The sequence below is a fragment of the Buteo buteo genome, chromosome 6 (assembly GCF_964188355.1).
Source record: "Buteo buteo chromosome 6, bButBut1.hap1.1, whole genome shotgun sequence".
Classification (NCBI taxonomy): Eukaryota; Metazoa; Chordata; class Aves; order Accipitriformes; family Accipitridae; genus Buteo; species Buteo buteo.
Window position 1 is genome coordinate 4910288 of NC_134176.1, and position 20617 is coordinate 4930904.

General features: G+C 44.9%; 1 protein-coding gene across 1 annotated transcript; it reads left to right on the forward strand.

Annotated features, from left to right (window-relative positions):
- The first annotated feature begins 2970 nt into the window (after positions 1–2970).
- Positions 2971–15865, forward strand: MAPK1IP1L (mitogen-activated protein kinase 1 interacting protein 1 like). The gene is made up of 4 exons (XM_075029514.1): positions 2971–3082; positions 11473–11500; positions 12044–12757; positions 13218–15865. The coding sequence occupies exons 2-4, from the start codon at positions 11477–11479 to the stop codon at positions 13227–13229; spliced, it is 750 nt and encodes a 249-aa protein (XP_074885615.1). The 5' UTR covers positions 2971–3082; positions 11473–11476; the 3' UTR covers positions 13230–15865.
- Positions 15866–20617: the final 4752 nt, after the last annotated feature.

Consider the following 20617-nt stretch of genomic DNA (forward strand, 5'->3'; position numbering starts at 1 on the left):
GGCTCAGCTAATTCTTCAGAGCGCATGATGTTCACAGGGCACAGTGAAGCATGAATATAAAAGCTGAGTGACATCGCCCAGTAAGAATCAACACCGTAACTGAAGCTTAACATCTTGTATCTCACTGCTCTAGCCCATCATCAGAGACTGGCATTTTCTTAACTAAAACTGACATTACATTCCATAATTTTAAACTCGTTAAAAAAAAAAAAAACTAATCCTTTTATATTCTGGTTGGATAGAAAAGGGATGCCTCCGCTGAGTCTCAGTTCCTCCTCCTGACTAGCTGATGTAAAAGCAGGAGGTACAAAAAAGATACTGTTATTGTTCCTCTGAATTTATTGTTTGTGGCATGCACAGCCCTCTGGGTGCGGTAAAGTTTCCTGACTCTGATGCTTGTCACATTTCAAGATCTGTGTTATTGTCCCTGAAAAGTACTAAATCAGACAATTTAAGTATTGTCTGTTGGTCTTTTACCCTAAAATAAAGGCCAAGGCAGGCAATTATGCCCAATTTTGCCACTGAAAGACAAGAGGGATATTGACAAACTAGAGGGTGTTCAGAGGGGGGCCACTGGCAGGGCTGGGGGGTGGGAGCATACAGCATATGAAGAGAGGCTGTGGAAATTGTATTTTTGAGCTAGGAGAGAGGGGAGGAGGGATCTCACTGCAGTCTGCAGCCACCCAGAGAGGGGTTACAGAGCAGGCAAAAGCTTCGCCGACGTATGTGGCAAAAGAACAAGCAGCAACAGTAATGAGTTGCAGCAAGGGACTGTCCGACGAGCTGCAAGGAATAACGGTAGTATTCACAGTGACCATATTTAGGGACCGGACTGAACGTCCAGAGAGATTGGGCAATCTCCGTCTTTGGAGACACTCAAAACTCAGCTGGACAAGGTTCGAAGCTAGCCCTGTTTTGAGATGGAGGTTAGACCAGAGCTTCTTTCCAACACAAATATTTATATGATGCTGAAGAAAAAACAAAGTGGCCTATACTTATAACATAGAGGCAACAGCACAGGCCCTGCAACGTGGACCTGTAATGAAGAACCGCCCTCACATTATCACAGCAAACAGCCTTTCTGAATAATTTAAATAATACCATTGCAGGTCCTACAATGGAGGCATGGAAAATAATGCCTCTTACTAATTGGGAGCCAAATTTCTTTCACACAGCTTCCATTGTCTTCCTTAAGAGCTGCACGCAAGTTCTAAATTTGCAATTTCATCCCAACTTGTTTTCCATTACGTAATCTAGAGTGCAAAGTAATGTCTTCCAATAGGATGTGGCCAGGGCTCGGCGTTAGGCCCCCCGAGTCCTATTCCTGGCACTAAGATGGATCAATTGCCCACAAATTATGCAAAGTCGCGTCTGCAGGTCTTTTTACAACCTTCAGCAAATACATACACACAGATGAAGAGCTATGTTTGCCTGAAGGAGGGGAAAGCTGTGTATACAAATAAATATTTGTGCAAAAATTCATCATCTTCTGCTTCTGGAAAGAGGGGGATACACTTATTACACATTGGACAATCCTAACGTCAAGGTTGGCAAGGTTGGCTGGTAAGGTTATTCATTAAAAGTGCTATTGCAGTCCCAGTTTGTTATTTCAAGTGACACATCATCACCGTCATCAGCCGCATATTTGCTCATTAATTAAGGTTTCTAACTACCAGATTATTTGGGAAGAAACATCATGCTCTGGGGACTCCTGCTGTCACTGCTGGCAGTCCAGGACACAGCAGCAACCGCCCACAGCGAGGCCTTTCGAGCGTGGAAAAGCAAAGGTGAGCTGAACCGCTGTGCCCGGCGCACAGCTGGAAGGCAGATTGATTTCACTCTTATTTGCTCATTTCTCCCAATGAGGCCATGCCAGCAGTGCTGTTTCTACACAAACTCCCAGTGATCGCCCTACTCGGAAAGGCAATTGCAAAGGAACTGTGAAGTCAGCCTAAATTTTCCACAGCGTTTAATTAAATGTGGAGGGAGCAGATTAAGGGGATATCATGCCATCGCGGGACTGGGTCTATAGGGACTACCCATTTAGTTTTTGTAGTAATGATTTCTGCAAATAAAGCAGTAAAAATATTGCGGTTTCATGCCTGGGGCCTGCTCCTGCTGCTTCTTTTTCCCAGTTGCTTCAGAAACGGCCAAATTATGACCTTGAAAAGTGCAAATAGATGCGCACTGGCAAAGGGAAGGGCACCAGCGCATGGGAGAGGACCATCGGCATGTGCCCGGCATCGGCCATGCCCGCGTTTCTGCTGAGTTTAACGGAATTATCTGTGTATGCAAATGCTTGCAGGATTAGTGTCATAGCTCGGAGGGGCAGGGCAGGCAAACGATGCGATGTATTTAGTCCTCCTCACCACGAGGCTCTGAGGATATGAAGGTAGGCAGGGAGAGGTCATTATCTCGTGTGAGAAAACCTGCCAAGCGTTCAGGTGCGCCGTCCATCCTTTAGGTCCGAAATGTGCAAAGCAGACGTTTTGGCTAAGTTTAGGTACAATCCGGTGGGATTTTGTGCTAACTGAGGGGAAACCCGTCAGCCGAGACGGCAAAGGGCTACAGATCACCCTCCGCGCCGCTGAAAACACCCTTCGGCGGGCGGCGGAACGAACGTGGCCGAGTACTCCCGCCTCTGGGTGGGAGGCCTGGGCTCCGAGGCCGGGGAGAAAAGCCGCCCGTCCCGGTGGGGACCCCGACCCACGGCGGCCGGCAGCCGCCGGCCGAATCCTGTCAGCGCCTCAGCCGCCCCTGGGCGCGCGGGAGTCAGTGGGCGGGAAGGGACCACGTGACCGCGCGGCGGCGGCGGCGGCGGCGGCGGCGGGGAGGACGGGGGGGGGGGGGATTGTCACGTGCCCCGCAGCCGTGTGGGCGGGGAGTGGGCGCGACGCTCCTCGGGGGTGGGTGGGGCTAAGCGCGTGACCTTCCGGGCGTTGGGGAGGCGGGGTGCGTGACGCAGTTCCGCTTCCGCCTGGGCGTCGGGGGTGGCGGTGGTGCTGCGGGCCGCCGCCTGCTGCCTGGCTCCTGGCCTGCGCCGCGCTCCCGTTCCCGCTCCTGCTCCGCTCCTCCCGCCCAGGTACCCGCCGCCTGTAGGGCGGCCGGCGGGCCGGAACGGCGCTCTGCCGCCCGGCCGGCCCGTTAGCCAGCCAGCGGGAGGGAGGGAGGGCGGGCCTGACCGGGGTGGGGAGGGAAGGGAAGGGAGGGGGTTTCCACCCCACACCGCCCCCGGCGACCGCCGGGCCGCAGGTGGCTCTTCCCCCTTCAAACCCCCGGGAGAGGCGGGCCGGGAGGTGCCGCCGACTCGCTCAGCCTCGGCGAGCTGCGGAGGGGTGGTACCGGGGGTCGCTGGCCTCGAGTGAGTGGCAGAAACCGGCCTCCCCCCCCCCCCCGCCCGGAGACCCGCCGCCGGGGGAGGGCGTATTGGTTGGGGGTGCCGGTGGCGGCCTAATGGCTGCTGCCGCTTTCGGTTACGTGGGGCCGGCTTTGCTGATGTCGGCACAGCGAAGGAGGTTCGTTTGTAGCGGATCCCGGTTTACTTTGTGTAACGGTGGTAGCTGTTCATGTCTTGGTCGGGTAGAATGCTCTCTCGGCTCGTGTTTATGCTATATGGTCGTAATCTGTAAATGACTATATAAATGCTTGTGGATCGCGTGTCAGTGACTCTTTAACTCAAAGGTTCTTCGCCAAAGAAGGGCTCGGGCAAGTCAATTTCTTGCAGTTTATGATAAATTGATTCATTTTATCAAATGTTAACGAGGTAGCTGACTTACTGGGAAAGCTAGCACTGTGTGGTATCAAAGGGCACATTGCTTGGAGAGAGAACTACTTATCTGACAGGTTTCATCTCTGAGAGAGAACTTGCTTCTAGGTGATTTCTATGGAAAACAGCGTTGATCTGATGCTGTTCATTGTCAGTGGATGTTAGAACAAAGGTAGCTTTTTTTTTTTTAAGCAAAAATGACACACCCTGAAACTACCTTCCCCAAAACCTGTGGAGGCCAGTGGCTGATGCAAAAATTTGTGGTAAATATCAAGCCAGTCCTGGAAAGCACTTTTGATATTCCTGAAACTCGAGTTCATTCAAGTACGTTTTAACAGTGCCAAATCAAGATGTGAAAGATGCCAGCTGTATCCATGCAGCGAGATTGTATCCTGAAAAGCAGTTGTCCTGGAAAAGAGCTTATGTTAAGGAGCAGAAGGGTGTGTGGTTTGTTACTGTTGAGGCTAGAACTGGAATATGACACACAGTTTTGATTTTTGGGGGGGGGAGCAACGGGGACAACGCACCAAAAACCCTGCAGTGAAGAGATTTGATAATCACTCACACTCGGGGTGAGTATGTTTATTTCATCCAAAACAGACAAAAATAATTAAGCTGATAATTCCTGAGTATATAACTTTGGTAGGAGGAGAACACAGGTATTCTTTAAATAGCTTTTACAGCTAGTTTGGGAAGACTTCTGAAGAATTGATAATTGGAAGCTAAAGCTATAAATGGGAAATAAAGCACACTTTAAAAAATGAGGATAACATGCTGAGAATGGGCTCCACAGCTCTCAAGAAAGTTGAGAGGCGACTGTGGAAGATACGTTTTAATTATTTGGAGCTGCTGGACTAATACATCTTTTGAAGATTCACAGGATAGGATGGTGTGGACAGGAGTAATCTTTGGCAATGGAGACTCGCTGTTCTCCACTGATTTTGTATCACAGCTGGCACACAAACAAGCCACCTCAGAAGTGATAGATGTCTGCTGGTTTGGAACCATCTGCCTGTGATGTGGTTACCATCTGAAGTGATTAGGTCTGGTCTTGGTGGGGAGGCAGCTGTGAAAGTAAATGGCCTGTCATGGGTGGAAGACTGGAACAGAATACAGTTCCTTATGGCTTTATATTTTACAGGTTTTGGAAACTGGTAAGACCTCTATTTTGAAGAATTATTTTTTTCTGGTAGTTGATAATTTATAGCAAATGCAACATTTTGGTTGTCACTCTTAATTCAATCTGTCCGGAAAATCTGAAAACTAAAAGTCTGACTTCTCTCCTTTTTGTCAGTCAAAATGGATGTGGGAAGGGGCAGAAAGATTACCAAATCTCACGTAGCTACTAGTGATGTAACTGTTGTTTTTTTCCCTTCAGTCTGTTTACCAATTGTCTTTGTTCTCCCAATGAATAAACATGCAGGTCAGACTAAATGATTGCATGGTACATAAGTGCATCAGTGCAGCTGCTGAGAAGGCATTAAAGATAGGGAAAGGCCAGCTATAAAATGTTGACGCTTAATGCCTGAAGGTGGAAGCTGCAGAAATTTGCATATTTTAGAAAACATTTAGAAGCTGTCAAAGATTTGGTCTCTCTTCCATTTTATCGGTATAGCTATGTTGGGTAGTTATACTTATGTGGGCAGAAATCTTGTTGTAGATGAGGTTATGCTGGTAGGTATTAGTCATGTTACAGTGACAAAAGAACTTCTTTGCTGAGAGAGCCATGCCACCCAGTGGAAATGCAGCAGAGCCTGTTGCGTCTAGAAAGCATTTTTCTGTGTTTGAAAGATGATCTTGGAGACAGGAACTAAATCGGGCACATCAAGTGTTCGAAAAATGTCATACAACTCGAAAAAAAACCCAAAACAAAAAAAAACCACAACAGGCAGTTGATGCTTAGTTTTGGATAGCTTTAGTAAAAGAGAGAAAAACTGTTTTGGACAGCTCCTTCTAATGAGGGTCCCTGAGGACTGATGATGGATAAAAGCCAGGAAAGGCAAGAGCATGGGAAAAAATGCTGCTGCATCCATCAGTTTCAGTTGGGCTGGATGTGATCAGAGAGGGTTTAGAGCTTAAAAAACACTGTGGAAGCTGTTTAGTAGGACAGATTTAGTATGCCACATGTAGCATCACGCTTCCAGAAATGGGATTTTCACAGACCTCTCTGAAAATCGCCAGCTGGTCTTGAACGCTGTTGGTAGACCTAGCCTGCCAGTACCATGTCGGAGGAGTGCTTCCCAACCTTTCTCCAGCCTGTGGCACAGAGCCCAGCAGGCTTGCTTGTCTCGTCTACCTGCTGTTAATTTTTGGGAGCAGCTCATGGGTGTCCAGGAGGGCTTGGACTGTGGTCTGAAGATTTGGCTGTGTATCGTTTCTGGGTAGGTGCAGTGGAAGTCCTTCATGCCATCTCATCGCTCTTCAGGGTAAAAGATGAGGGAGATTCTGCTCTTAGATGCCTTTTTTGCAGATGTCAGTCTCTCTTTCCCTCACATCTGGCCAAATGTGTTCTCAGAGGTGGCTGAGAAATGGTGCCCTGACCAGCCGATCTGGAGCTGGCAGGCTCTGCGCTTCTGGAAAGCAGGGGATGTTTCCAGGGGCGGCGGCCTTCAGAAAACAAAGGAAATCTTATCTTACAGCACACTGGATGTGAGCAGGCCTTCAGTTTGAATGCTGCCAGTTCTGTAGTCTTTCTACTCCCTGCCAAATTACTTAAACTCCTGAATGCTCTTTCCACTCGCTCTTTCTTCCCCCCAAGTCCAGGAAAGAGTAGTTGGAAGTAGAGTTTAAATGTGGCAAACGGACGGCTATTACATGAATCGGCTTTTCTCTGCTCATGTCAGTGCTTGCGCAGTGCTCTTCTAGGAAAGCTTCAAGAGAAAATGAGAATCCATTTGTTAACTCTATCGACTCTAGAAATCTAGTCAAGGCACCATGCAGTACATTCTTCTAAAATCTTGAGCCCACACGTGACCAGTGGGGACTTTAAAATGGAGTTACGTGGAGGTCTTCTGTCTGACAGTGTCTCTGAGTCCAATTTGTGAGCATGTGAATGCCTTGGGCAATACAAATATAATTGATATTTCTGTAAGGTTTTGATTGAAGTGCTTTATGTGTTGAATGACTTGAATGGAATATGGGTTCTAGGTTTAAGTACAAATTAGTTCATATGTTCTCTGAATGCATCTAATGGTAATTTCAGTTTCTTTTTTATTAAATGAAGGTGGCAATACCCAGATTAAATGTATGTTTAAAAAATGTCCCTGAAGTAGGCCATCCTGTCTGCGAGAGGATCCTTGACATGCTTGGCATTGACTCAGTTATGCTAAATGTTGCCAACAAATGTTGCTCTTGTCTGCTTGCCAAAGTAAAAAAGCCACTAAATCTCATTATAAGCTATGCTTAACTACACTTTTTTATAAGTCATGCAGTAGAATTGTTTCCTTAATTTTCATGTCACAGAAGTATTTTGAAATTACCTACTGACAAATATTGGGGGTATTTGTTGATATTTTGTAAGCAGGCCTGTTTCAACTGTATTCATCCACTGCTTTGACTTGAATTTACTACTCTCTGTCGCTTTTGTGACAGATCATGGGATTTTCTTCTGAGTTCTCCTTCAGGTTTGTTTCCTTTCTTCCTTCTCTCCCTTGCGGCATATGTTCGAACTTCTTCTGTGAGCTTTTTTTCAGTCTCTTGTAGATCTGTTTTTCAGTTGGTCTTATTCCATCTCTCCATCTGCCTAAAAAAAGGATGATTCTTTTGGCCTGTTTTGGTGTTGCTTTTTGTTAACCTGGTTTTGTTTGGTTTTTTTTCTTATGAATACATTTACATGTGCACTTACGTAAAAAGTTATTTTTGTACTTGTCTGTACATTAATGATTGATTTCCTATATTTTACGGGTTATATTAAATAGCTTCTATGTCTATATAGGTAAATTGAACTACAATGCCAGTAAAAAGCACATATCAACCTCTGATTATTATTGAGCATGGTACATTGCAAAAAACTAATGAACTCTTTTAACATTAGGGGTATTTATTGAAGAGAAATTGAGCTTTTTCTGGTAGATGTCTCTTGAACAGCTCAGCTGTTAATAATGGGAGCAGAAACCACTTTCCTGATGTAATTCAGTTGGTTTCTCAACTTTAAACAAATAGTCATCTATCTGAACAGTCTACCTCATCTGATACAGATATTTGTACTTACTTGAAGGAACTACTGCTGTGTATTGGGTTTGTGTGGCAAGGTTTTGGTAGCGGGGGGGGCTAGAGGGGTGGCTTCTGTGGGAAGCTGCTAGAAGCTTCCCCCATGTCCAACAGAGCCAATGCCAGCCGGCTCTAAGGTGGACCCGCCCGTGGTCAAGGCCAAGCCCATCAGTGACAGTGGTAGCACCTCTAAGATAACAGATTTAAGAAAGGGGAAAAGTTGCTGTGCAACAGCAATTGCAGCCAGAGAGAGGAGTGAGAACATGTGAGAGCAACAACCCTTGGTGCAGACCCCCAGGTCAGTGCAGAAGGAGGGGAGGAGATGCTCCAGGTGCCGGAGCAAGGATTCCCCTGCAGCCCGTGGGGAAGACCATGGTGAGGCAGGCTGTCCCCTGCAGCCCAGGGAGGTCCACGGTGGAACAGATCTCCACCTGCAGCCTGTGGAGGACCCCACGCTGGAGCAGGGGGATGCCCAAAGGAGGCTGTGACCCCGTGGGAAGCCTGCACTGGAGCAGGCTCCTGGCAGGACCTGCAGACCCATGGAGGGAGGAACCCATGTTGGAGCAGGTTTTCTGGCAGGACTTGTGACCCCGTGGGGGACCCACGCTGGAGCAGTCTGTGCCTGAAGGACTGCAGCCTGTGGAAGGGACCCATGCTGGAGCAGTTCGTGAAGAACTGCAGCCTGTGGGAAGGACCCACGTTGGAGAAGTTTGTGGAGGACTGTCTCCCATGGGAGGGACCCCACGCTGGAGCAGGGGAAGAGTGTGAGGAGTCCTGCCCCTGAAGAGGACAAAGCGGCAGAGACAACGTGCAATGAACTGACCGTAACCCCCATCCCTGTCCCCTGTGCTGCGGGGCGGGTAGGTAGAGAATCTGGGAGTGAAGCTGTGCCCAGGAAGAAGGGAGGGGTGGAGGGAAGGTATTCTGAGATTTGGTTTTATTTCTTATTACCCTACTCTTGTTGATTGGTAATAAATTAAGTTAATTTTCCCCAAGTTGAGTCTGTTTTGCCTGTGATGGTAATTGCTTGAGTGATCTCTCCCTGTCCTTATCTTGACCCATGAGCCCTTTGTTATATTTTCTCTCCCCTGTTCAGGGGGGGGGGGGGGGGGGGGCGGGAATAGAACAGCTTTGGTGGGCACCTGGCGTTCAGCCAGGGATAACCCACCACATGCTGTTATAAGCTAATGCTGGAGCTTTAACAAACCTTTGGATTCATGCAATTAGGCACTGACTTCCAGGGTGCTAACTTTGTAGGTAGGTATTTCTTAAAAGGTTTATTTAAATTATGAGGTATTTCTTAAAAGGTTTATTTAAATTATTAGGTGTAACCCGAGAAGTTCACTGTGTTTCCACAGGGGTCTGGGTTGCTCAGAGTGGTCATAAATAACTTGGGAAATGAGATGAGCAGTGTCTTGTTGATATGAAACCATTCAGGAAAGAAAGGATTAGGTAATAAAATGGCAGATATAATTCAATGTTGATAAATCTGATGTAATTCAGAGTAGATAAATGTAGACTGGTGCACATAATTTCATATATAAAATGATGGGCTGACCCTTAACACTGAGGAATGAAATATTGCCACAATAGTGTCAGTTCCGTAGTGATCAAAAAGCAGATGAAACATTAAGAAGTATTAGGAAGGAAATAGAAGACAAACCAGAACATAATTATGAAACTGTATAAATCAATGGTTATCTCACATCTTGAATTCTGTGTGGTTCTTTCTTGTCATTCATCTCAAAAGATACAAAAGAATTGGAAAAGCCTCAAAGAGAAGCAGAGAGCGTAATCAAAGGTATGGAATAGCTGCTGCACAAGGGTCAATGAAATAAGCTAGAGCTCGCAGCCTGGAGAAGGAACAGCTACAAGAAAATGGTAAAAATCTGTAGAATAATGATCAGCATGGGTAGGGTGGATAAGAATAGACTTGCTGTTTTCCTCAGCTGCAAGAATGAAGGAGCAACAACTGAAACTAGTAAGATCCAGGTTTAGAACAAAAAAGAAGGGGCCTTTTTGTGTAACAAATAGCAGCCCTGTGGAGTTCCTTGCCAATGGATGTTGTAGGTACAAGCAGGGAAACCAGACGTGTTTGTGGAAAAGAAGTTATTTGAGGGCTGTTATTCCATAGAAATTGCCTACAACTTAGGAAGTCTCTGAGCTTGGTATCACTGAAGTATTGGGGTGAGTGTCATCCCTGTTCTTATTCTTCCCTGCTGGTCATTGTTGAAGATAAAATGGGATGCTGAGCTGAATGGCCCCTTGTTCTGATCCAGTACTGTTCTAAGATTAGGAATAGATAGTAATAAACTCACAATACAGTTTCAGAGATTACTCTAGTTTATATGAACATTATGTAGTTTATAATCTAATGGAGCATATAAAGCTATTTGTTACAGGCTCTCTGTACAGACCTCCATCCCTGAGACCAGTCTCTGTGTTAAAAGTCAGGTCTTCACCATCAACAAGGAAAACCAAGGATTGTTTTTCATGAGGGTCAACTTGGCAGTAGTATTTGTGCTCTTCACTTATATTTTGCATTTTTCCTCCTCTTATGTTCCTCTCTATCTCCTACAGTCTCCCCTAAAACCTTCTGGCTGTCCTGGGGCACATCTACCTATTTCACCAGCTTTTGGTCATCTTTTTAACAGTTATTCACCTCTAGTCTGTATTTGTTGTCAGTTAGTCAAACTGAGTGTAACTCAGCTGCCCTTTTGCATGGCTAATAAAGATTGACAAAGCCAGTTGGTGTTCATTGTGGTGAAGTTCTGGAAAGCTTTAAGTGCAGTAGTTGCCTTCATGAAAAGATAGCACATGACTCATTGGTCCCTGTTTTCAGTGCTTCTTGTAAGTGTTGAGAGGTTAGAAGTTAGATATGCATTAATGACACCTTTGCCATGTCTACATTCAGTTAAGGCTAGCTAGCTTAGAGTCAGTGAACATAAATAAGATCATCCACTACCTTTAGTGTGTTTTGAAATAATTGGGGGATAAAGCATCAGCAAACTGCAGTTCCTGTATTTCTGACAGTAAGATTTGCACGGGGATTTAATCTTGTTTTGGTTTAGATGCATTAACTTTACCTGCAAGCAGCCTGCCATACCTTTTCCGAGTCCTGGTTTAGAAAAGACCTTGAATACTTTACAGGCATTGCTGTCTGGGTAGGCTGCGTCCTCGGTATGAATACTTGAAATTTTTTTTTTCTTAGTGTAATGTGACACATTTAACCTTATGTGTCAGTCCTGTCTGAGATGAGACAGGTAGAGGCTGAAGACTTTCCTTTTCATGAGAACTTTCTCAAGAGGAAAGTATTTGGGTAGCGCGTATCTGTGTGGGCCAGAGTCATTAAAACAAAGCCAATGCTAAGAGGTGCTGCCAGTTCAACACTTACTGTGGTTTGAATGAGACAAATGTAGAGTTTGTCTCATGAACTCTTGCTTGAAATACTTTTATTATTTTCAACAAATTTCACTTTATCTTACCTTACTTTTCAGCAAAATGTCTGGAACTGATGATTTTTCGGTAAGTAACAGTTTTTCTTTCCTGAAGATCAGCCAGTTGTGTTACTTCATTCTAAAAGTTGACATACTTTTTCAAGAAGAAGGGGAGCTTACAGTTGAGAGGCGATTTCCTCTGTATTGCAGTTGTGGTGTTTTCCTTTTGGGTAGATGTAGCAATCTGTGGACTAAACATGAAGCTGCTAGGTGCCTTGTGGGTTCTCTTCTGCTGTGATATTAACAAGGGAGTTGTGCTTTAATAGTGTCAGAATAGCTGTAATGGAAACCTATGAAAATCTTTTCTTTTCGGATTTGTGCTGAAATTGCTTATTGCTATGTGTGGTAGGTCACCTTTTATCTTTGGTTTTCTAACTGCAGCATGTCAGAATGCCTCTTCTCCCTTAATGATAGAAGCTGCACAAAAATGAATGTAATCCTCTCTGTGCAGCAACAAAGAGCTCTTCTCCTCCTGTTTTGGCAACTGAAACGTATACACATAGTGGGTGAATGTCTGCAACCAGTAAGTCCAGTAGGCATTTTATGTTCTTACTGATGCTTTATCTTTTAGTTGGCAGATGCTTTACCAGATCAGTCGCCTGCTAAAACCTCCAAAGTGAGCAGTACAAAACCTGGTCAACAGCCTGGTCAGCCACCGCAGGGTTGGCCAACTTCGAATCCTTGGAACAACCCAAGTGCTCCCCCTACGGCGCCAGCCGGACTGCCACCAAATACGTCCGCTTCCAGCGTGCCATTCGGACCTCCACCAACAGGAATGTATCCTTCAATGCCCCCTGGACCGCCTGCTCCATTTCCTCCTCCTCCTACTGGACCCTCTTGCCCTCCTCCTGGTGGTCCATATCCACCCCCAACTGTGCCAGGTCCTGTCCCACCAGGGCAATATCCTCCACCAAATATGCCCTTTCCAGAGCTTCCAAGACCTTATGGTGGTCCAACAGAGCCAGCTGCACCTCCTGCTCCCGTTGGGCCATGGGGATCCATGCCCTCTGGAGCATGGGGACCAACAATGGGAGGGCAGTATCCTGCACCTAGCATGCCATATCCACCCCCAGGGCCATATTCCGCTCCTACCCAGACTCCAGGGGCTGCGCCAACAGTACCATGGGGTACGGTCCCACCTGGAACATGGGGACCTTCACCGCCAGGTCCATTTCCTCCACCCACAGGATCATATCCAGCTCCAGGACTATATCCTACGCCCCCTAATCCTTTTCAAGTGCCATCTGGTCCTGCTGGTGCTCCATCAATGCCTGGTGGTCCCCATGTGAGTATTTAATTTTGGTCTTGAATTACTCTAAAATGTTACACTTTTAAGCATGGAAATTGTGTTGCATAAGACCTGTTAGTGCAGGTAAGGAATTTCAGCACATCTGTCTTATTTCTGTAGTCAGCGGAATAATAGCCAACTTCTTAAACACTTAACTAAATATGCTAGGACAGTGAAATTATATCAAGTTGGAGTGCATTTAAGCATCACATTACAGTGGTCTTCTACTACTTGGAAAGCCTTCTCTAAAAGGCAAAAAAGGGGGGAAAGCCTTCTAATAATTTCTAAAAGAGAAAATATTCTAGTCTCTGTAATCTAGAGAGATTGCTTCTAGGGCACAGAGGGAGGGAATAACAAATTGTAAGGATGAATTTGTTTTTAATTAAGAATTTTTGTAACTGTGAATTAACTGCTTTGTGAAAAGCCTGTATTGACCATGAATTATTGTCTCTTGCAGCCTTACCGTTGAATACGTTCTGGGCAACAAAATACTGTAGCTTTCCACCTTCATCCACTACTTACAGAGATTTTTACGGTTTTTGTTTCAGTAATGTTTGGGGCTATGAAGAATACTTGCCTCTTGTACATGCATTTGAGGTATGAAGGAGCAGTTTGCATAAATTTACCTTGCTCGTATGCTGGCATAATTGATTTAATGAATTTCGAAGAGCAGAAATAAAACTAACATCTGTGGTTCTTATGTTGGCAAGTATTCCTTGGGAAAATGGGAGTTGCCAAGTAAGGATTATAAAGATTCAGGCCCAAGGACTTAAAAAAAAAAAAGTTAATTCTTAAATTTCCATGAATGCTTTAAGTCTTGTTGCCAGACTTGTGCTGGTCACCGAATGGATGGATAGTCATATTTTGTCGCTTTTCAGGTTATTCTAAAATGTCAATAAAAAGTGTTTCAAGATTTTTGTCAAGAAATCAAATTTTTGAACATGCTACAGTAATTCAAACTAAAGAGACAGAGCATGTGAACTTGAAGGTTTTCTCAGCATTTTGTATATACTCAAAACAATTGCTCAGTCTGGGACTACGGAAGAGAAGATGCGCATTCGAAATACTTGGTCTGACTTGTCAGCACACTGTTCGTGTTCACAAACAGGCATTTATGTGCAAATTAAATAACCTGGATGTGCAGTTAACTTTGAATCAACAAATGTGAGTTTTATGCATGCAAATGAGGACATCATTTTGCCAGTTCTCATTCTGTGGTGGTTGGAAGTTTGGCTTGGTCTATGTAAAGAGAAACTGATTCCCACTTAGGTAAGGTACTTCCCTATTTCTAACCTGGGTTCTAGTCATTTAAAATTTGACCTTGCTGCTGGGTTGTGTAGACTCGGCAGACTTTTTCAGAGTCCCTGAAACTGAACTTGAGCTTAAAAGATCAAAAAACTCAACCTGACAATTCCCTTCCCGGCAGTTCTTGGCTTGGCGTTTAGTTCTGTCAGCTACAGAGATCCTTATTGCCACAGTTGAGAACGAGGAGGTCTCATCGGGCCTCTGCCGAATATTGTAATGGGGCAAGTCCTCTGTTCTCAGCTCGGTGTCTGCATACCTCACTGAGTAAGTGTAATTTAGGAGTAATTGAATGTCTAGAAGCCTGTGCACTGCTGCGTAGCTGTCCCCCCTCTGAAGGGGCACTGCAGTAAGTTTTCATATTCCTGCCATATCTGTGCAAAGAGCATGCAAGGGGTTTGCTGCAATGCTAGTTTAGCATTACCAAGACACACAGCCATGTGTCAGTGAGGAGTTCTGGCACTCTTTGTGGTACTTCATAGCCTAGACTTTGACCATGGACAGTTTGTTTCATCCCCAGCTGGGGATATCCTAACTTAGCCTCTGTAGGTAGAATTAGGAACAAATTTTGCTTAACATGGTAGCTCATTAGGGAGTCTTTGTATCACAGAACTGTGAAAGCAAGTTAATTCTCTTCCAGTACCTTATCGTGGCTTCCTGCATGCATGTGATGGACTACTTAAAAAAACAAATGGGGTGACCTGGTGGTGATGCTTGTTAGTAGTCTTAGCCTTTATGGCAAAATCCTGCAATGTTTTTGCAGAAACAGTCAGCTCGGCTGTGGCTGTTTTAATCTAATGTCATGAAAGCTAATAGCAAAGGTATGTGTCTTTTTTGTTTTAGGAAGACAATACTGGAGCTGAACAAAAAACACTTAACATTTCAGCTTAAAACCTAGCATCTGTAAGCCTAGAATAGGAACCAAAAGTACAAGTCTTCACTAACCTTAAACAAGCCCCAGTTGTCCCCCAAACCAACTTGGCTTAGATCTTGGCAAGACTCATCAAAAACGTAAGAGAACACTGACTACATTTGCTCAAGTGCTTTTTTGATACCTGCAGCCTTAGATTATAAATCAATGTAATGAAAAAACATTTATTCCAAATGAATGGATCATGCAGTAGCAGCACTCCAGTTTGAAATTGCACTGGCCATATGTCTTTGCAGGGAATGGGAAGAGGTAGGAAAGGATGAAGCAAACGTAGCGAGTAATGATTTTTGGAAAGGGGATTTGTAAAAGTAACTAGACTTCTAGGTTCTTCCTGAAATAGGCAGGATTTATTACTGGAACATTTAGGCTAAAATTCAGTATATATGGGATGTTTTTCAATGTATATTCGTATTTCTTGAGGTCATGAAAACTGTTTCATAACCCCTTTGTTTTTGTGAGCAAAGTTCTTTGCATAGCAGTGAAAAGGGTATACCTGTTAATCTATTGTGTAAAAACTCAAGTTGTCACTATATACCGTGTAGTAACTTTATCACATGTTATGTCAAGTGTGAGCAACTTCTGGCCTGAAGCTTTTGCAATGGAATTTGTACATTTCTATGCATCATTTGAGTTAAATTGCTGAGAAGTTCGTTTTGACTTGTGCTTTGAGATTGACATACTGCATTTGTTTACAATATGAAATATAAGCAATCACATCTTTAAAGTATAGATTATCACCTGCTGCTGTATTTTCTTTAGATGAAACAAATATTGCTGTATGATAGTGAGAAGCTATAAATACAGGATTTGATATTTTTTTGAAAATGCTGTCACTTTTGTATAAGATTAGACATTAAACGTATTTTCAAGACTGTTGTGTTTACTGTTTTTCAATTACTGCTTTTGACATGCTTGTGTAGACTTTTGCCTTGATTGAATAGTAAAAATAGGACATCCTTGATTTGCAAAGACTGAATATAAAATCAGAATTACTTGACTTCTGTGAGTGTTTTTCCTCTTCCTTTTGTGATTTTTGCAGCCTGTGCATAAGGCATATTAAATGTGGATGTGACTATTGCTCTATTGTAGCATGTCAGCCTCAGGTATCGCTTGTTCACAAACTGCCTTGTTAATCAAGAGAAAAAAAGATCTGATCTTGTTCTAGAGGAGGAATGTGACTTATTTTTTTACCTGCGAAGAGAGTGTGGTGTGGATTTTTTCCTGGCTCTGAACAGTTCCTGTGCTAGATTGACAGATGTGGATGTGGTAAGTGGCCTGCAAACCAATGTTTTTATATGCTTCTCAGGAGTTTGGTAGGATAGGGTGGATAGTAATGTTTGAGAAACTCCAGGGCTTGGCAGTGGTGTGAACTACAAAGTCTGGGCATCACTCATCACTATGTTTACATTCTTCGTATATGGTGGCCCGCAGAATGGTTCACGCTGAGCTGGCCAATGCTGCTCCCTTTGTCCACACCTTCACCCTTTCAGGAAGGTAAAAATGGCAGCAGTGAGCAGTAAAGAGTGGAAAAAAAATATTTATCCACTTTAAGGCTTAGAAAACAAGCTCTTCTTAGACCGTGCACCGAGTGTAATCCTTACATCTGTTAACAGAACAACACAATGGGTGGCTAATGCTTCATTTTAAGAGTGTTTAGCTGTGGGATTGTCTGCTGCTCTGGATTCCTCAAATGAATTGTCTCTTGCAACTCTCTTGCACTGGTAGAGGTGAAGACGTGAGCATGATGATCCAATTATGTTAATTGCTTACTGCCCTGCAGGCCCCAAAAAATTTAATCAAAGTTTTGGGGAGCATCTGACAAGTGATACTTATCTACATAATTCTTAGGGGAGTAGTTAGTTTTGAAAAAAACTGTTCCAGGGGTCTTGCAAAGCGGTGAGTTTGTGCATGGTTAGATCCACAACGTAGGGTGCGTTAGTTCTGGTCTGGGGTTGTGAAGGCAGATGCCTGAACTCTCTCCAGGTGTTGATCCACTGACCAGCCTGTTGGAAACTGCCTCCACGCTGTCCAAAGGGTGGGACGTTGATAGGAAGGTTGTCCTTAACCTCTGTGTAGTAAGAGCCCTTAGGCACCTAAGTAAGGACAAAACTTTTCATACATATTTTTCTTAATAGAAGAATTTGTGAAGTTAAGAGCAAAATTCCAATTACTAGAATGCAGTTCTATACACTTCAAAGAGCCGTTACTCACCGGGCACATAATAGATTAGTATGTCAAGTGTCATCTGGCAAATCAAGAAATACAAGTTTTAACTTGCACTACAAGCTTCTAATCAACTAGTCCACACTGCATGATTAACTGTCACTGCATTGCACAGTGTAGTGTGCTTACCCCCGAGACATCTGGAGAAAGACCTCGAGTGGACTTGGATCTGGCCGGGCTCTGTGGCTGGATATTGGGATTCGTGACGCTGGGAGTCGTGCGCTCTGCGCTCGCTGTCTGGGCTGTGCCGGGGAGTCACCGATACCCGGGTGTGTGGGCGGCTGGTGCACGGGCAGGGCTTGCAGGACCGAAGGTTGTGGTCTGAAGAGGGATAAGGGCTATATAGACGTGACGTTTGCATACGTCACTTCGTATTGGCCCGGTTTGCCCAAATACATTTTCAAGGTAGTCATAGTGGGAGGATCAACTATAACTTTTCCTCTGCTCTCACAACTCAGCGGAATTTGAGTTAACTTGATCTAAAAATGTGCATGCGTGCACACACCCATTAAGCTGTTAATGGCAAGATAAAAGGTGGGTTTTTTTTGGTCACTCTTGCCTGCAGAATTTCTCGGGTATGTGGGAAATCCAACGTTAAAAGCTGTGTGCACCAAGGCAGTATGCTGTTGAAAGCAGGTACTTCTGTTCCAGTTGACTCATTTGATGGCAGTGAAGACAGAAGAGTGGGGACTTTGTATCCCCTGTGCAGCAGATCATAGAGCAGGGTAAAGTTAAATTACAAGTTACACCTAGATAAGTAAAAAGGGATAGTCAGTGTAAGAGTACAAGCACTTCAGTTCTGCGGTATCACTTTCCAAAGGTACCCTCCCTGTTAAATGAGAGAGAGGGAGAGATGAAATAGCAATACTTCTGTTTCTGTCGTCTTTCCAGCTTTCTCATGGCAGGGAAGGGCTGTGCTGAGAAGTCGCTTGGCACACCTTTGGGTTTAATCTCAGGTCCTGGTTCTGTTGTCTGCACAAGATCTTACCTGCTCTTGCAGATTCATATTCTTGTGATTAGGGGAGGGAATTCTTGTAGCAGTTAACCCTTAAACTCTTGCAACAAGCTGTGCCATCAATCACTGAATTTATTTCACTTGGCAGTAACGATGGCTTAATATACATCTCCCCATCTCTTCCCCCTCCGCCACCCCCCCAGTTATCTTTAACCCAGCTAACTTCTCTGATGCAGCCCCGCGTACATCCCACGAAGTGTTCTGCTGAATGGGGCAGAGTAAAAAGCCGGCGCTGCTGCAGAGGGCGGTGGAAATGGGACCGTGGCCTTGGTGAGGAGACACGCTTGTCTTAGGCTGTTTGTCCGTGGCAGGAAGCTCAGCCAGAAGAGGAGCTGGAGCATGTGTCTACCATAAGCATTTCAGTTCATGCTCTGCAGAGAAACTCGTTTCTCTGAGCTCTAGAGGGATCCTGGGGAGGGTGAGATACTTAATTAAAGCTTCAATCCTGGAGGGGAGGTTGGGTAGAAGTTGGATACCCTGCTGTGCCTTATCCTGTTCTAGCTGTTTCCGAGTGATGTTTAGGCTGGAGCTGGCATCCTCGGTGTGAAATGGGGGGAATTATTTATAGTTTAGGTTTAAAGAGGAAAAATTCCTGCTGGCACCAGCTTGTATGGCTGCAAAACTGGATGATGGCGTGAGTTTAAGTAAGAGAGTCAGACCAGCAACAAGGAGAAACTTTTACCATGCGGACAGCAGTTAGGCATTGGAGAGGGTTGCCCAAAGAGGTTGTGCAGTCTCCGTTCTTGGAGGTTTTGAAGGCTGGCCTGGGTAAAGCCCTGAGCAGCCCGGCTGACCTCGGAGCTCGCCCGGCTCCGAGTGGGGATTAGGAACCTCCCGATGTCCCTTCCCACCAGAATCACCCTATGACTCTCAAGAAATTCACACTGTTCCATGTCGGGTTAAAAGCAAACGTGGAATTTACCCGTTCCTGAACCAAACTCAGACGGTGACAAATGACTGCAGATTTTCTTTGTGACTTCTTGGGCTTACTCTGGCTAATTAACGCAGTGGTGTTCTGGGGTAGATCTATGGCTTCTGGTGGGGAGCCAGTGTGCTAACAAGGGGTGATCTGTCAGGATACTCCATTTTCCTAAGTTGTTAAAGGATAATGAAAAGTAAAACTGTATTATGGTGCCTTTTCACAAGAATGTACTTAATTTGCATGATGTGAAAAGCTTTATATAGTGCTTTGTACGATAGAAATTGTTCAAAGGGGTTTTCAATCCTGTGCTTTCGAATTTGCCTGTGTTCCCTTCAGGTATAGGGCAACACCCTCCAGCACAGAGAAGGTGGCAGAATATCCTATTTTTAAATTTGCTTAGAAGTGGGAAGAATTAATGCTTTAATACCCTGGAGCTTGTTCTCACGGCCTGTTGGGCTGTGCAAAGCTGGAGTTCGTTGGCGTTCCTCAAGGAGACACCGTCGGAGTTGATTATCTTGAAAGCTTTTTAATACAGGCACTTCGAAGTCTTAGCAGCTTCCACTTCACGCTTTCATGTTTGCGTTTCAACCTTGAGGCTGTCCCCGTTTTCCCGCTGGGAAAGCCGAGCGGGAGCAACACCGCGTCACCTGGGACACGGGGATGAAGGCACCAGTAGGTCGGAGCTGCCGCTGCCATCCTCTTCGTCTGGATGCTCTTCTCTTGGTCTGTACTGGCTGTCAGGGTAAGCAGTCGCTAAAAAGAGAGCGACACTGAGCCAAAAGTGCTCTGAGTGGTTCGGAGCAAAATCAGATGCTGGAAAAATGAGCTCATGATTTTTTTTTTTTTTTGCTCTCAGAGCTGGTAGCTGCGCATCCACCGTGCTGCTGCCATCAGCAGATGGCAGTGCTGGCCTGTCCTTGGCAAATCCTCCCTGGCAGAGAAGGCTGTACCTGATATCAATTATTTTTAACGTTGAACTTGATAACAAATGGGGAAAACCTAACAACATCCTAGTGACTTATAGTGCTGGTTGGGAGATGTCGTTGTAACTTGCATCTTTGCACAGATTTGTATTGCACTGCGTTAGGTTTGACTTCTCCAGGAAGAACACAGACACGCTGTATGTGAGATTTAAATCTGAGCCCTGTTTAGTGTAAGGTTTCATAGGAGAATGAATTTCTGTGCTCTGCAAAAATCTAGTATCAGAAGTGCAGCGAAGAAGTCTGCTAGCCTGCCAGGGACTCTTGCAAAGCTCTTCCCTTTCCCATCTCTTCTGGTTTCCTGAGCTATGGTAAAAGCTACCCATAGCGGTCGGACTCGATCTTCAAGATCTTTTCCAACCTAAATGATTCTATGGTTGCTGTTGTAATAAAGTTATTTTGAGGTAAACTCTTCAGCGTGGTTGGTGTTGCAGCTGCCTTTCTGCTGGCTCAGGCTGAACTCTCCTGTCTTTCCTTGGCCTTC

Bases quoted from the DNA above. Each gene is read 5' to 3' on its own strand.
- MAPK1IP1L (XM_075029514.1), top strand. From the start codon at position 11,477: ATGTCTGGAACTGATGATTTTTCG. The intron at 11,501-12,043 runs GTAAGTAACAGT...TTTATCTTTTAG, and splicing joins CTGGAACTGATGATTTTTCG to TTGGCAGATGCTTTACCAGA.